At 40.9% G+C, this 15,933-nt stretch overlaps 1 protein-coding gene across 1 annotated transcript in view; it reads right to left on the reverse strand.

Annotated features, from left to right (window-relative positions):
- pik3c2a (phosphatidylinositol-4-phosphate 3-kinase, catalytic subunit type 2 alpha) overlaps positions 1 to 14,436 on the reverse strand; it is a 50,561-nt gene extending 36,125 nt beyond the window's left edge. Inside the window, exons 1-2 of the mRNA XM_036561631.1 lie at positions 14,346 to 14,436; positions 8,681 to 9,865 (exon numbers count right to left, since the gene is read on the reverse strand). Coding sequence (XP_036417524.1) covers positions 8,681 to 9,796 — 1,116 coding nt within the window. The 5' untranslated portion in view covers positions 9,797 to 9,865; positions 14,346 to 14,436. The remainder of the gene's footprint in view (positions 1 to 8,680; positions 9,866 to 14,345) is intronic.
- Positions 14,437 to 15,933: the final 1,497 nt, after the last annotated feature.

Raw genomic sequence — 15,933 nt, forward strand, 5'->3', positions numbered from 1 at the left:
ATTTTTCAGTGTCTTCAGCCATGGCTCAGCCAGTTGGATTTTAGAACCAGAACTATCCATTTTTACAATTGATATTTTGATGGGTTTTCAGACTTCAGGTAACAGTTAATTTCTGACTAATGACAGCTGGCAATTGGTTAAAACACACACACCGAAAGCACCAAAATGTGCATCCCTAACCGAAACAAAATCCTGTATACCAACTGCAGCTTACTCTCCCCTATAAATAGCCAACTACTCTCTTTTTGCACAGCCTAAAAATCCTGATATGCATTATACATTGTAGCTTCCTTTTGAAATCACACCTTAATCAGATGAAAGGTTAGTGAAATAGCAGAGCAGAAGCATCAGTCCACACAGACTTCCCCAGGCCCAGCAGCAAATACAACCCAGTGGTTTATTTGTAGACATAATTAGATATAAATGGTTGAAATAAAAGACTCCCTGACTAAAAATGCAAGGTTAACAGCTGTGCATGCGCAGTCTGAATACTCAGTAATTTGAACAGAGCAACAATACCTTACTTACAATGACTTTAAATAGACTTCTGAAGAATGACCTCAGTATCTGTGTACTGTTCATTTCTTATGTGTGCTTGCTGCCATTTCTCGCTTGGTGATTATTAACACAGTGTATTCACCAGGAGCTGCAGGTAATATCTTCAGAAAACAATATGCTTTACTGAATTCCTCTCCATGACTGCAGACTTTGAGCTGGTGTTCATCTGGGATTAAACCAGATTATCTTTATTCCAATCTAGAAAACAATGAAATCATCTGCCTTTCTTACAACGTGATGCATAGCATGTCAGCAATGCAGCAATGGCAACAGCAAGCTCACTTGCACTCAGCCTGTTAATCCTGACAATAACAAACAGGCTTTTGTGTTGATAACGTGATAAGAGTGAAGCACAGCCTCAGGACGGATAAGGGTATCAGGTGTGCAAAGTGGTGAGGTAACTGTAAACCGCAGCCATAGCTACAGATGAGGCCAGATTAGTTACTCTTCCCACACGCCCCACATAAGAAAAGACTGCTATGGCAACACGGAGCAGGAGAGCCCTGTTGCAGGCAAGTCAGAGTATAGCTGATGAGGGAAAAAAAATAGATAACCAGAGCTCTTCTCTGCTGATAAAACATGTTCCTGCACACACATGCATACTGAGTGCTACTGTTTAAGAAACAGAATGAGGAGCCAGTGCCAATGACTAAAGCAGTGACAGAATAGTTAATGCTTATTCAATTACACAGCACACAGATAGACTGGAAAACCTAGCCTGGGTCAAAACACTGTCTACCATCTAAAGCAGACCTGCGCTTTTTCACTAATTTATTCATGAACGTCATAGTATTTCCTTTCCAGGAGGCTGCTCAGAGGGCACAAATGCTCAAAATTCTCAGAGAGAAGTGTGACAACAGCCAATCGCCCAACTCAGACAGAGAAACACAATGAAACAGGAAGCGGGATTTCGGGGAAATAACGCCTGCACAGACCCGCACACAAAAGCACACACCCTCCTGGAATAGAACTGAACTCTCACGCATTCTGAGTCTCCTCTCAGGAAATCCTTCTTTATTTACGCAACTCTGCTGAGAATGAAAAAAAAATGCAGATGACAATCAATATAGGGCAAGGCGAATAACGAAACAGAGGAGGTATAGAGACTTCTGTTCAAATAAAGTTTGTACTTTTAAACTACAAATCATCCCTTTAATCACTGTATGGGTGACACATAATGCTAAAATATTCCTACAATTTTTAGGTTCCTCTGTAGCCTAAAATATGGTTTAGAAAAAAAAATAAAAAAACAAGAAAGTTATTATAAAAAAAAGCACACAAATGAAATGCAAACAAACCCAAGGGAATGAGGCCAAAAGAGGTGATGCAAAATTAAAAATTCTGACAGTCTTGCAATACTGCATAGTTTCTGTATAAACAGTAGATGGGGTCACAGTTGAGCGGTAGCGTGACATGCACATGGGTGTAAAACCAAATGGCTTTCACTTAAAGACATGACCATATAACCATTAATCCGTGAAAGAACTTTTAGAGTACAGCACACGGGTTGCACCTGTTTTGCACAAGCTTGTACTTAAATTACGCACAAAGTCTTGACTATGTCTTTAGTTAACATTATTTAGTTTCAAACTATATATTTTTTCATAAATCTGGTTGCACTACAAATCCTTAAGTCATGTCCTAGCTAATAACAACTAACTAAACCATTGGTTGCCAATTTCTGGCTACACAACAACAGCCTAGTTTAGACACCGAGTCTCACTGAACTGGAGTTGTGAGTGTTAGCTTCATGTTTGGAGATCAAAACCAAGGTCACGATTACAGCACTAAGTAAAATCACAGTGTGTAGCATTTAGTGTTTTTAGCTTAGTTAACCAAAAAAAATCATGTACCATTAAACAGACTGAGCTTCCTAGAATTCAGGACAGAAGAGAGCTGGCTTGTGCCAGAGGAGCAGCATCTAACTTAGCTTTAGTCTTCTAATCACCAGACATAAAAAATCATCTTCCTATAACATTCCTCAAGTCCTAATAATCAAATGCAGATTTATCTGGGCTTTCTTAAAGGCTTGAGAGTTCAAACAGCATTTAGGGCTGACCATAAATGGACTCCAATCAATCACAATTGCACTTACTGGAAATACATGTGGGGAGAGCGTAAAAAAATGATGTGTTTTACAGTTTTAACTGTATTTTTAAAAATAATTCTAGCTAGTAACTTTGAAGGTTCTACCATCCATCGTTAATGTCATGCTATACAAAGACTAATAAAGCACACTAGATACAAATATGCAAAGAACAAATATGCAAAGAAACTGATACACCTGACACACAGGACCTGTCCAGCATGTTGTATGACATTTTAATCTACACTGTATACAGGAAATAAAGTGAACCACAAAGAATAACTACTGCTGCCAAACTTTGCCATTCCTCAATGCAATTCTTACGCAAGGCTTAAGAGTCGTAAATAATAGGACACCACACCAAGCCAATCAGTGAGGGCTTTTATTTAGAAATTACAATGGTCTATTTTTTTATTTTTTTTAAATATTCACTTGCAGTGGAACATCATCAGTTCGCATCTTTTGCTGACAAGCATACTATTTACGATCTCTATTTAAACCATAATTTATAGGTCAGAGGTTAACTAAAGAAGCAAAAGATTAAAATTGTAGCTCAAAGAATTTGGGAACAATAATTGTTTCACTTGCTGATTTGGCTTGCTGCCCTTGCTGTATGTAATGTGACTACTGCACTTTCACCACATTTATCTTCTCATTGCCTGCTTTCAATTGGACGGTTATACCACATAGTAAACTCAACACATTCACCTGAAGAAGACCAGGTTCACTGAACAAAATGCTCAAAACCTACTGAAGCATTGTCCACAAATGCATTCTATCATAGCTATTGCTAGGTTTGACAATTTTCACAGAATACTGGCAAAAAAAAATTAATTTAATAAGAATCTGATGAATAAATCAATAGAAAGCTCCAGAATTCCATTAAATTTTGTTCTATTAATTTCTGTTCAAAGTTAAGAATGTTTCTCCTTCTCCTTAAAAGTTATCACTTTGGAGATATGAGGTTTAACACACACTAGGTGCTGCATAGACTACTTGACTTTACTCCTCAGCGATGAAGCTTTAAGCTTGATGTCGACTAGTTGCTTATCACGTGATTACGACACTAACAACATTGACACCTCATAGAAGATAAGCCGGCAATGCGATCCAGGGCTCATTGGAAAGGGTACGTCATGCTCTACTGACTAGTTGCTTCATTCTTACATTTATCCTTTCAAGATCAGACATTGAAAGTCGTTATCTCTGTTTTCCCGAAGACAACAATAAAAAGTCATGCATCATTGGAGAGGGGGCGTAACGCCCAGTACTGCTGTAAAGTTTGGAGTCAGTTATTTTTGCTGAGTTATAGCGCTCTAAATTTCTCTAGCTCTCCGGACCTCCACCACAACCGAGTGTCTTGGCAAGAGCTCCTAGGGTGCACCTAAGTTGGATACAAATTTGTGAGATTACAAGGTACATATCTCTGGTATTCTGGAGGCTAGCAATGCAATCCAAGGCTCGTTGAGAAGGGCACATCACGCTCTACTGTCCTGTGGAGTTTGGCTTCGTCAGGGATTTCTACAGTTGGATTTTTAAAGTCACCTGTTGCAATTCATTCCCTTCTTTTGTGGTTTTTGCATGTTGCATGTGTAGCTATAAAGTCTCATACCTTGCTACAGCGTATATTCACAGTGCAGTGTTATTACTGCCATCTACCTCATTCCTCACTGCCAGTCACCTGTACAGTTGGGTGCCTTTTCATTTATTGTTGTGTGATATCTTGTTTCTGCAGTACCTCCCACCTCTGTATCCCCTGTATAATGATATTTCTATTTCTTATTTTACATGTAGGAGCATGCTGTTGTACTCTCTGAATTTCATTGTATTTTTTGAATGCCCTACATTCTGAACTCATATGAAAACAATCCCATCTTGAACCTGTAATCTTATCATTAGCATGATGGCAAATTCAATGGTAGCAATTTCTAATCTTATTACTTTCAATTATGTAGCCCAGCTCTGTAGCATAGCATTATAAACTGGAAACTCAGACTTTTGTAGTGAATCTAAACTCCAACCTAAAACCATCACCTTGACTGAGATTTTTGCCAACATTCTGCAAAGCTTGTCTAACCTGCATTTGGACAGAATGCATTACAAAGTTAGGTCAATTAAGATTAATTAATATCACAAAAATAACTTCAACCTAGAGCTGGGCGATATGGCCAAAAACGTTATCACGATAAACAAAATTCATATCGTTCGATATCGATACATATCGCGATAAATGTCAAATCATGATTTCTTTCACGTTTGAAGGCTGATTTTGCTCCTGGGTGGTTTTAAACTATCACTTATGGTCTGATCATGACAAACACTCGGCAAACAGTGGAACATTTCACTAAACTGTCATGGCAGAGTGGGAGAAAGTTTCTGAGCTGTTTTTATCAGCTTGAAATGCACAGCTGCAATTTTTGTAATAGTCATGATTTAAGAAAGAAAACAGATTATTTTTAGCTGTCTGGTGACGAGCGCTCGGCTACCCCGTTACAAATGCTAAACAAGTGGCCAACAACAGTGCTAAACTCTTCAGTTTCTCAACGATGTCAACTCGGTTCGGTAGGTCACTGCTGTCACTCCTACCACATCCATGTCAGAGCAGATCACAGTATTCAGACACCAGCTAGCGACGACTGGGTTTCTCTATGCTATCGTAGCAGTTCAACGGGTGAACCGCAGTATATCTGACGTTCGCTGTGTAAAAGCATTATCTGCAGTGTGAATCTCTCACACCAGTCACAGAGTCCTCCTTTTAGGCATGTTTCAACTGAAAGCGGTGCTTTTGTGTCTTGTTTGATCTACCGTATCATCAATTCACCGTGTTTTGCCGGAGCGCTGCTTCAAGTTAGCCAGCAGCTAAAAACAGCTAGTCTGGAAAGACAGCGCTCTCCCGCTCTCCAATGCCTCACAGCTTCCCCAGTTTACTTTCAAACATTCTTTCCCACTTCTTTCTTTCACTTTCGTTGCTCGAGAATGCACTAATACTAAAATATGACGGTTTGGCGCTGTAACACGGCGCTGTAGACGTGATTTAACACCGCTAAAGTTGTTAGGATGCATGGAAAGAGGTGAGTTCGCTGTAGGACAGTACAGTTACACCACTGACCTCGTCACTCACACTCGGTCACAGGAGAACAGATCGCCGATAACATCCACTCAGACAGGGAATGTATAACTCCGCGTTTCAGCCGTTGCTAAAGTATATTTGGCGATCCCTTTTTTAACTCGTGGCCCCCTCCCTCTCTAATCAAGTCGAAAAATTCAGAAGTGCACCCTCTCCTGGCGACAGCAAAGTAGTGTCGCTTTCCTTGCAATAGAAAGCGCCACCAGGGCTTTCGCTAAAACGTGGAACTGTGAGAATGGTGTAGTATATCGAAAATTTATCGAACCTGTCTTATCGCTCTATCGAGGAAAAGTTATATCGCGATACTTATCGTTATCGTTTTATCGCCCAGCCCTAACTTCAACCCTGCATGTTTATTTGTCTGTTGCAAATACAGTGGGCATGCTGCTTCCTGTTTTCTTTCAGCAATAAAACCAGATTATGCTGAAGATGCACCAAGTACCTTAAAGGGCCCATATCACGGAAAACTGAAACAATTTGTTGTTATATGTAAATGTTTCAACTTTTGAAAATGTACCATTCACTGCCTACTCCACACAATCCATATAAGGAAACTTAAAACAGCCCACTTTGAGTTCACTGTATTTGTGATGTCATAAAAAGCAACAAATTTACATAACTGCCCTTTTAGCCTATAGTTTTGTCCTGTCCATTCATGCTTAAGTTAAAGTAGCACTGCAGCCCGGACAGCTTTTTGAATGAACTTCAGAACACAGAGCAGCCAATCAAAACAGAGCACATTTGCATATATTAGTCTATATATTTAATGCAAATGATGCCTAGCCAACGCAACACAAACACACAGTCCTTCTGTACGAACTCACCGTGCATTCTTACGTTACTGTGATGGTTAAAACACTCAGTGCTCAAGGGTGCGATAAAGGACACATCAGAGCAGCAGAGTACGTTATTCCCACCTCAACAGTTAAATGTGGACAGCAGAGGAATGAGCTGCTTTACCTGCTCTGTTTTAATGAAAAGGTGATAATATATCACGTATGTTTGTTTATGTAAGCAAACCATTTATGCATGAGACTCTATTTGCTCTCGTCTACTATGGCAATTGAGAAAGCATGTAGGTGCTACAGGACCGTTTGGACAGGCTTGGCTTTCTCTAACATCCCTTGCTGTAAAGCTCAAAAAGCAACTCGCACTTGCACCGCATTATGAATTGCGTTGTGACACATTTTTGAACACAACAATGCGCGAAACCTTGTCTGCGTTCATGTGCTTGTAAAGTACGTTTCTGGCCTTAAGGACAGAGTAACAAAAACAGTCTGTTTAACTCTAGGTGATGAAGAGATTTTAGAAAATGGTCATGTAAAAATGAACTACAGCAATTTTTGGCACATAAAACAAATTTTATAAGTGGACCATAGAGGGAAAAACAAAATGCAAGAATATTTGTAGGATACTGGGCCTTTTAATCATGCTGTTATTACTGTTAATTAGCTACTTGCTACATTTGCTATTTGCTACATTTACTGTAATTTACAAAGAAGTTAAAAGGAAAATGTCAAGCAAACAATTCCGATGCCATCAAGTAAGCTTGTTATCACAGTGTATGATCAGACAGTTACCCCACAGTCAACTGGGGTTAACACAGTCTCTGTCTGCTGCTGTCTATGCAATACTTTTCCTGTTGTTCCCTTAAACCAGTAGCTGTTATTTGGGCTGTGACTCCCCCACTCTCGTCTCACTCTGACATACACTAGTTTCTTCATGCAGGGGACATAGACTTCACAGCACTGGTCTCTACAGTCTAAGTCTGTTGAAAACAAATGCAGCATTGCTATGTCTGCTGCTACTTCCAGTATGGCCTAAAGCCATACTGACTGGGCTTATTGGGCCCCTTGTACCCTTTGTGCCCAGTCCCAAGGCCTTTATTAAATTTTTTTACAGAGCATATAAAGCTTGCTTGAGTACGTTAAGATACATTAAACTTCAATTTCGTTATACGATCTATAAGTAAAAACTGAAAGGTTTATATGGGAAAATTCATTTATTTAGATTTAAGCAGACTTATTGAGGTCTTTTTTGTTAAAAAAAAAGAAAAAAGAAATGAGAAAAATCTCATTCACAGATTGACAGTTTTGCCTGTAATACCTAGATTTTCTGGGATGGTGTTATGTCTGAATGAGTCAAAACTAGGACTGGGTATTGTCAGCAACTTCACTATATAATTCAATGACAATATATATATACACAACAGACATTTTGGTTACAGTTTACCTTAAAATCCGTTCTAAGAAAATGGTAAGGCCATTTTTGTATTATATTTATCGCAAATTATATGAAAAAAAGAATCAGGGACAGTGATCACAGCAGAGAGGGAGAAGACTATAACTTTTTCAGAGGCCTGCAAGATAGGAGTATGCGTGGGTGAGAGGGTCTGCAAAACTATGAACTGAACAAAACATTTTCACTAACGCATCCAGCAAAGTAACATCATTCGTTTATTTTTTAACAGTTATACCTTACATGCTAACAGCTCAGCCCTAACCACAACAGCTAAAAACTAATAACTCATTACATTCATGTCTGTGAAAGTCAAACTACGTCAAATACATTACTAATAAGAGTCATACATCCCTTTAAATAAATAACAAAAAACAAGAAAACCTAGAGCACATGTTTACTATGCACTGGATATCACACTCTTAGGCTTGAACACAGCATTATTTTTACTTGTGAATTACGCCGCAAAGATTCTGTTCTAATAAAATCAGATTTCAGACGGCCCTCACAAAGCGTTGTTGGGTCCACCTCTCATGTCCATCTGTTAAAGCCAGCAATTGATGGTAAGTTTGTTTCTCTGTAGCAGAGAAAATGTCGACCCTCCCTACTCTAAATTGTGCATGAATAGGAGGAAGTACCTAGATTTGGCACAGCAGAAGTGGTTCTCCTACCTGTTTATTCTGGTTGTGGTGAGAGGAGGTAGCAGGAATGTTGAGTGAGTGGCTCCTGGTGACGGCCGTGCCTGTAGATGCTCTCCTTTGCTGAGATGTCACAGTATGTTGGTCTTTCACTTGTGTTGAAGGACTGCTTCTGCCAGTGACTTCAGTCTCGTCTCGCAACACTGCATCCCAGGGATCCCCTGCAGGTGCAGACTCCTCCATTACAGCCTCACCCTGTGCACTAGTTGCCTCTTCAACCTCTACTCGACGTTTGCTGAGAGGGTCCAGATCCAGCCAATCAAAGCGGCTGATGCTAGTGGGCTCAGGGGGCTGGGGCACAGGCTCCAAGGACTTGATATTTGTAGAGTCTGCATCCAAGCTGGAAGACTTGCCATTCCTCAAGTACTCTGATGTGCTGGCAATCTTGTCAAAAAGCTTAGCCATTTCTGGTGTTACTGTAGGCTGTTGGAAGACCAGAGGACGGGGAGGCTGGATGTGTGGAAAAGAGAGGAAGGGGGCCTGCTGGGCAGGGAGGCGGACAAAAGGTGGCATGGCTGGGGTAAATCCATTCTGGAATGAGCAAGAAGGTTTGGGGAAGGGTGCTGAGGGAAAGACACTAGCCTGTGGGTGCGTTGGTGTGGACAAAGCAGAGTTTGATGGAGTGGAGAGCGTGGGCGTCCAGTGAAATGGAGATGGGCTGAATGCTTGCCCCCCTGGGTATGATGCACTGAGATTGCAGCCCAGCAGAGATGAGGGCCTGGTCATTTTGCTCGCTCCAAAGTTGTCATCTAGAAGCAGCTTCTCTAGTTCCTCATTGGTTAACTTCTCCACGTCAATGTCTGCAAAAGCATCCTTCTCTTCCTTCTTCTTGGCCTCTGATTCTGGGAAGACGATGAGATCTTTTTCTGGCCGGCTGGTGGAGGCTGTGGATGCTCCTGGATTAGGAAGTGCTTTAGTGGATGAGGCAGGGGCAGGGAGGGTGTGTCTCTTTTCACGTTGCAGTTTAGCCAAAGCCTCTGCCTCCATGCGCAAAGCCTCCTCTTTCCCCACCACTCCCTTGGGCCGAGCCCCCAACGGAGAGGATGGCCTGTCCAGCTTATACCCATTGCCACTGGAAATCTGGGCCATGGTGTCAGCTTTGACTTGCCATGTACACGTTCAACAGTGGTACAAGTGGGTTCTAACTGGAGTTGATGCCTACAATAAAAAGAGAGAAAGAGAGAGTAGAACTCAACAAGTAAAATAAGTAGGGCTCTATCAAATATTTAATGATATTCAGCAGCTGTTTCATCGGTTCAATGAAAAAGAGAAACAAAGCTAAATATTAGCTATTGAGATACTGTGGGCGACATCACATAACACACACATAACCTACGGAGCTCCACAGATAACAATCGGATACAATCAGACTCATGGTTTGAAGGTGGGAGGGTGGCAGAGCTGTACAGTGTGACGTGACAACTAATAACTCATTACATTCATCAAATATGCAGGCAACATTTTGCCTGCATCTGCGTTTAAAAAAGTATTCTGTGCAAAGATTAATGCAATTACACCCACGCAATCCTTTGCTTTCCTATCTTTGAAATTTGCTAACTATCTTTGAAGTTTGAAACTTGCTGGACAACTGTAACAAGAAACAACATAATGAGCAGCTTGTATATTATGTTATGTTGAAAGTAAGCATTTTAGCTGCCATTTCAACTAAATTCTTTACAAATAAAAAGTGAAATGTACAAACCAAGCATTAAGCACACAAATTACTAACATAAATAAAAACAAAGGCAAATAACAGTCCTTTGTTGAAGTGTGTTACTGTTCCTCATCTCACATTTCATTCAGATTCTGCCATCTGTCCCCAAATGCTTGGTTTTAACCCAAAATAATTCTGGCCATTTATAGCCACAACAAGCTAAGACACAACCTCCATATTGTTAGGTTTTTTATTGGCCTTCTGCCCCGATTACACATGGGCAAGGCCTATACAGCTCCCTGGAGGAGCCTAGGATAAAATTAGCATGAATTTCGTAAGATGAACAAAGACGTACAAAGTATTTTCTTTGCATTTGAATAATTTCCTAAAGAACTGTAAATGAATCAAATTGCAAAGCAGAGAAATGACATGACTCACAATATCTAATTCGATACCAACAAAAACCCTAATCTCAGGCAATCAGTCAGGTACTGAAAAATAAATTTAAAAAATCTGTGAACATTAACAACTACATTTGCATTTTGTAAAAGAAATACACTGCTTGTAAGGCAAGAAAATAATTCTTAAAAGTTTGTGCAGAAAGAAAGATGGAAAATAGGAAAGAAAGATACATCAGCTGTATCACTTCCACAGGACTCTAATTTACGTTATTTCTTGTCATCAAATTGACAAACGTCATAACTTGTTCCTCTAAAAATAATATTTCTCAGCAATGAGTCACAGGATTCAAATGTACTGAAAAATGATGATGAGAGTGAGAGGGAGGGCGAGACGGAGGGAGGGAGTGAGAGAGAGGGAGTGCAAGTGAGAAAGAAGGAAAGGAGAGGGAGGGAGGGAGGGAGGAAGGGAAAGAAGAAAGAAAATGAAAGAAAGTAAATCACAAAAAAATAGATGAACACTAAGTAGTGTAAAGTTAAAAAATAACCGTTTATGAAAAAAAATTAATCACAACAACTCGGCATGGTGACGCCACAATACATTCTGTCAGCACATTCTTGTACTATATTTATACATTTTACTTGCACTGTTAAAATGTGAAAATATACACCATCTCAGCTCAGGCATCTGACATCTCGCTCATTTACAGCATACTGTCACACTAACGTGGTGCTAGACAACATGTATTCCCACAGTGGCTGCAAGCAGTGCCCTGCCATACTGTACCCTTACTAGTGCCGCAAAGTTTGCCCCTTCTACCAAAGCCCATCTATGCACTGTACTATTATCCCCTAGGCCGCCACTGAGAGAGGCTAGCAGGCCTGGTAGAGGGGCACTGTGTGAGTCGCAGTGCTCTATGAGGAAAGCAGCTAGCCTGGAGATCTGGATTTCACAGTGGATGAAGCCACAGATACACTTTCAACATGGACGTTGGATGCAGATTTTTTGAACGACTTCCTCAGCCCCCTACCCCTCCACCCCTACATATCCCCTCCCCTTCATCCCCAAACATCAGCCCACCCCCCACCACCTAAAGGCCGAAGATTTAAACATTCGTTGCTGATTACAGCCCAATAAATGGTATTCACAGCCTGGAAAATGCTGACCTCAAACACTGACCTTAAGTAAAAAGACGGAGACAAAGAAAGAAATGAAAATACAGTTTAGTAATACTGCTTTTTGTATGAGACCGATTATTTTGTGTAATCAACAGAAACTATGCATATAATCAGACATCATCAAATCCATGTTACTGTGTCTATATATTTAGCTAGTATTCAGAAGAGCAAGCAAGGACTCTCCTCTTTAACACAGGATACAATTTAACAAGCTATTACAGAGTTCAAAGTACACCACTCAACGTTAAGATGAGAATGAATAACCAGGTCATGCTCATAGCTTTAGAAAGTCTTTGCAGCAACTGTAATTTGTTTAGCTCAGTCTAAGAAGCTGAGCTCCCTACTGTTCAGCCCATCCATGAAACGCTACAGACGAACAAAAGCAAAGCAGAGCCAAAAAACAAGAAGAGCTATACAAGAAGCACAGTACGCTGCTTCAACTCCTGACACAAACAGCCATTTGGGCAGAAAATCACCACTACATACACTAGACTACAAAGTCTGCAACATACAACAAAATGCTAAAATAGAAAAACACAAACATTTTAGAAGTTCATAAGTTCACAGGTAAATCCGCGGCTAATGGATGTCAACACTTGTGCTATTAGGCCATAACCCTAGAATGCATCACTGCATTCTAGAGCACACATGGCAAACAGCTTTCATCCGGCCTGTACCACAACACCAAAGTGATGAACTCAGACCTCAAACATCATTTATTCAGATTAGAAGGCATAAATGTTTTGTCTGATAACTCTTCATTAAATTAGCTCAGCTCTGTCATCTTCTCAGCTCTGCTATAACCAGTCATCACACTGATCCAACGATGCTCTAAGTAAACACAAAACACAATTTCAGACCAGAGAGTAAGGACGCACAGTGACATCAGAATCACAGTAGTCGCAGCAGATAACTACTTTCAAAAATTACGGGCATCTAGCAGATGATTAGATTTGGCCAATATTTCAAATAGACATTTAATGATGGATTTATCGTTGCTGTTCTGGTGACACTGGGATACTATGCTGAAAGTGTGTTCGTTTTATTTATTCTACTGCATTTTTAAGCCTAAAGAAATAAATGTTATTTCTCTGTGGTGCTAATTCAGGTAGATGTAGTCCTAGTTTCTACATTCTGTAAATGTTTATATGTCTGCATCGGTGGATATGTACATGAAAAATATCAGCTGTAGGCATCAGCCCACAATTCCCAAATTGGTGCATCCCTACTAGAGATTCCACTGGGATTCCATTGAGCAGACACATAGACCAGGATTTGTTCCAAAACCCTCAGGCAGAAGTGTGTCAGAGACCTGCTCCTCCAGTGTTCACATACTTAGCTAAATCAGCACTTTTTCACCAGGATGGAAGAGTGGAGGTTTTTCAAAGGTGCAAGAAAAATCAAACACCCACTAAAAGCTCAACTGAAAGACCTTCGAATTCCCATATCCCACAAAAAACTCCCACAGCCTACTGGAAACAGAATAACACAGGATTTAAGAATAAGATTTTGTTGTTTTTATTTACAAAAGGGCTTAAATCTCTGTCCTTAGAGTTTTGAATAGACATTCAACAGTAAGGTTGTGGGAAGCCAGGCCTAATTCTGTTCTGACCCACAAATATTTGGGAATCTTGGTGGTAATGCTGAAAACTTTCCCTGGTGTGCTCTGGCTAATGTTAGCCTTAGTAGGTTAACCTAAGTATTTCACTGTCTGTAACGTTAACATTCGCTTTTCTGCCAAATCCATCACTAGTGCCGAATTCGCCATTGGACGGGCACCTGCACCAAACAGCCAGCCAGCGAATGCCAAACTCTACCACCTCTAACCAAACATTTCACAGCCCGAATACAATCCAGCACAAAAAGAACGAGCGGAACTGTAAATCATGGCTACCACGGCTACGGACATGAGCTTAAAGACAGCGCAGTTAAAACAAATCAGGAACAAAACCTTTAGCTAGCTGGTAAGAACAAAAGTTTGTTTATAGGACCAGTTCACTAAAGCTAGCCTGCTAGCTAACGAAATCCGAACAGCTCCCGCAGAGGAAAAATTGCTTATCAAAGCCAGATACAGCAAATTAGACTAAACCATTTCATAACAACATAACCAGCTACTAGTATTTCACGTTCGTGACTATTAATGTACGTACTTTAAGGCGACAGCGATCGGAGTTAAACTACGCGTTCCTATAAACTAAGTTCTGCACAAAGTTTACCAGATATGTGTGCAATGTTTGGGAACGCGGCACCTCAACTCAACTCGCCGACCAAGTACAAACACGACAAGAAAAGCGAACATAAACTCGAAAAAACTCTAAAAACTTATGACGGGCACGCGAACAGAGACACCAGGACTTCTTTACCTTCGCATGACAACGACAAGAGTGAATTAATAAACAATTCTCACCTTCAAACCCTCCGATCTTTCAGGTTAGACATTTTTCCTACGGCTGGAAATTTTGCTCGTGCAGTCGTAGACGCAACGTCAGTTCCTGCTGGAGCGACTGCCGAGAACGCGGCCCAACAGCGACCTCGTGCGACACTCGGAAGAGCTCACTCACTCACTGCGACCTGCGCGCGACTGGCTGTAGCCGAAAATGAAGGCGATGCCTGCGCCGTATCACAGGGTCAGTGCCTTAGAAGGCAGCGTTGTTCATCGTTTCTACAAACAGTAGATTCGGACATGACCGGGTGCCTTTCGGCCTCAGAAGGCATTTCCAATAACTGTTGCCGGCTCTGGGGCAGTGTCGCGCAAAAAAAGTGTCATGCAAAGAGAGAAACTCTATACAGATTTACAGGCCAGTTCTGAGTCCCAACGTAGACTAATATGGCTTTTAAACTTAAAAAGCATCGTTTATCGCAATAATTACGTTTATACCAACAGTTATATCTCCCACACTGCGTTTCAGTGTTAAATCTCACCATGTGGCTGTGGGTGTGACACAGGTTACCGCGCTGCACATCAACAATCTGATTGGTCGCTCAGCTTATTTGCATAAAGGTCGTCCAGAAGGAGAAAGCAGTTCAGCGAACACAGTTACATTGCAACAACCTATTGTTTTGGTTCCCACGATGCTGTCACTGTGTTGAAATGCTATTTAAGCAACAGAACACGAGAGGGAGTGTGTTATCGCAAAATAACATCATGGCTGTGTAGATCATCACAGCCGTGATGTTATTCGTGATAACACACAACCTCTAGAGTTCTATTGCTTTTATACAACAGTTAAATAAATAAAGTAATAAATAAATAAATTGGGCCGTGAACATGGCATTTAATATGTTTTAATGTTAGCAGTTCCTTCCGCCAAATTATAGTTCCTCAACAAGCAGCTTGTTGCTACGTCAGAGTAACGAGCTTCGCTCACTCGCTGCACAGCCGGCAGTTCGTTCTCCAGCTCCACACAGACCAACTGACAGTTTGGGAATTTAGTGTAGTCTCACCTTCAGATTCTGACCAAAACGGCTGTAGGTCAGATGTAATCTTAAAAGTATCCATTTTCCGTTTGTGACCAAAGTAAGAAGTAAAAACGTTCAAATGGCTTGAGCGTCTCCTATCAAAGACGTTGCTTAGCAACGGCGTCTCAGCGGAGTGATACAGTGTTTGTGAAAAACCCTTGATGTTATGGCGAAATAATAGCACGCTTCTCAACCAATCAGCTTGCGTGGCCAGAACTAACTGTTGTATAATAGAACGTTATCTAACAACATTGTGACGCCGTAGTGGCAACGCTGTCAGTGCGGCACGTTGTCACAGCCTCCTAGAACCCTTGTAAGTTCCATTATGTTGCACATGGAACTCCATGGAATTTTGCTATGTTGCAAATAGGTGGTCATAACACTAACAATATGACAGAGCCTTGTTCAGACAACGTGAACAGCACCACCTTTTCACAAAGTTGTAGCAATGTTGTAAGAAAGTAGACAACGTTGTGACAGTAGCCACGTTTACATGCAGCCTAATAATCCGTTAAAAAGAGCACGAATAGCTCAAT

The sequence above is a fragment of the Colossoma macropomum genome, unplaced genomic scaffold (genome assembly GCF_904425465.1).
Source record: "Colossoma macropomum unplaced genomic scaffold, Colossoma_macropomum, whole genome shotgun sequence".
Taxonomy (NCBI): domain Eukaryota; kingdom Metazoa; phylum Chordata; class Actinopteri; order Characiformes; family Serrasalmidae; genus Colossoma; species Colossoma macropomum.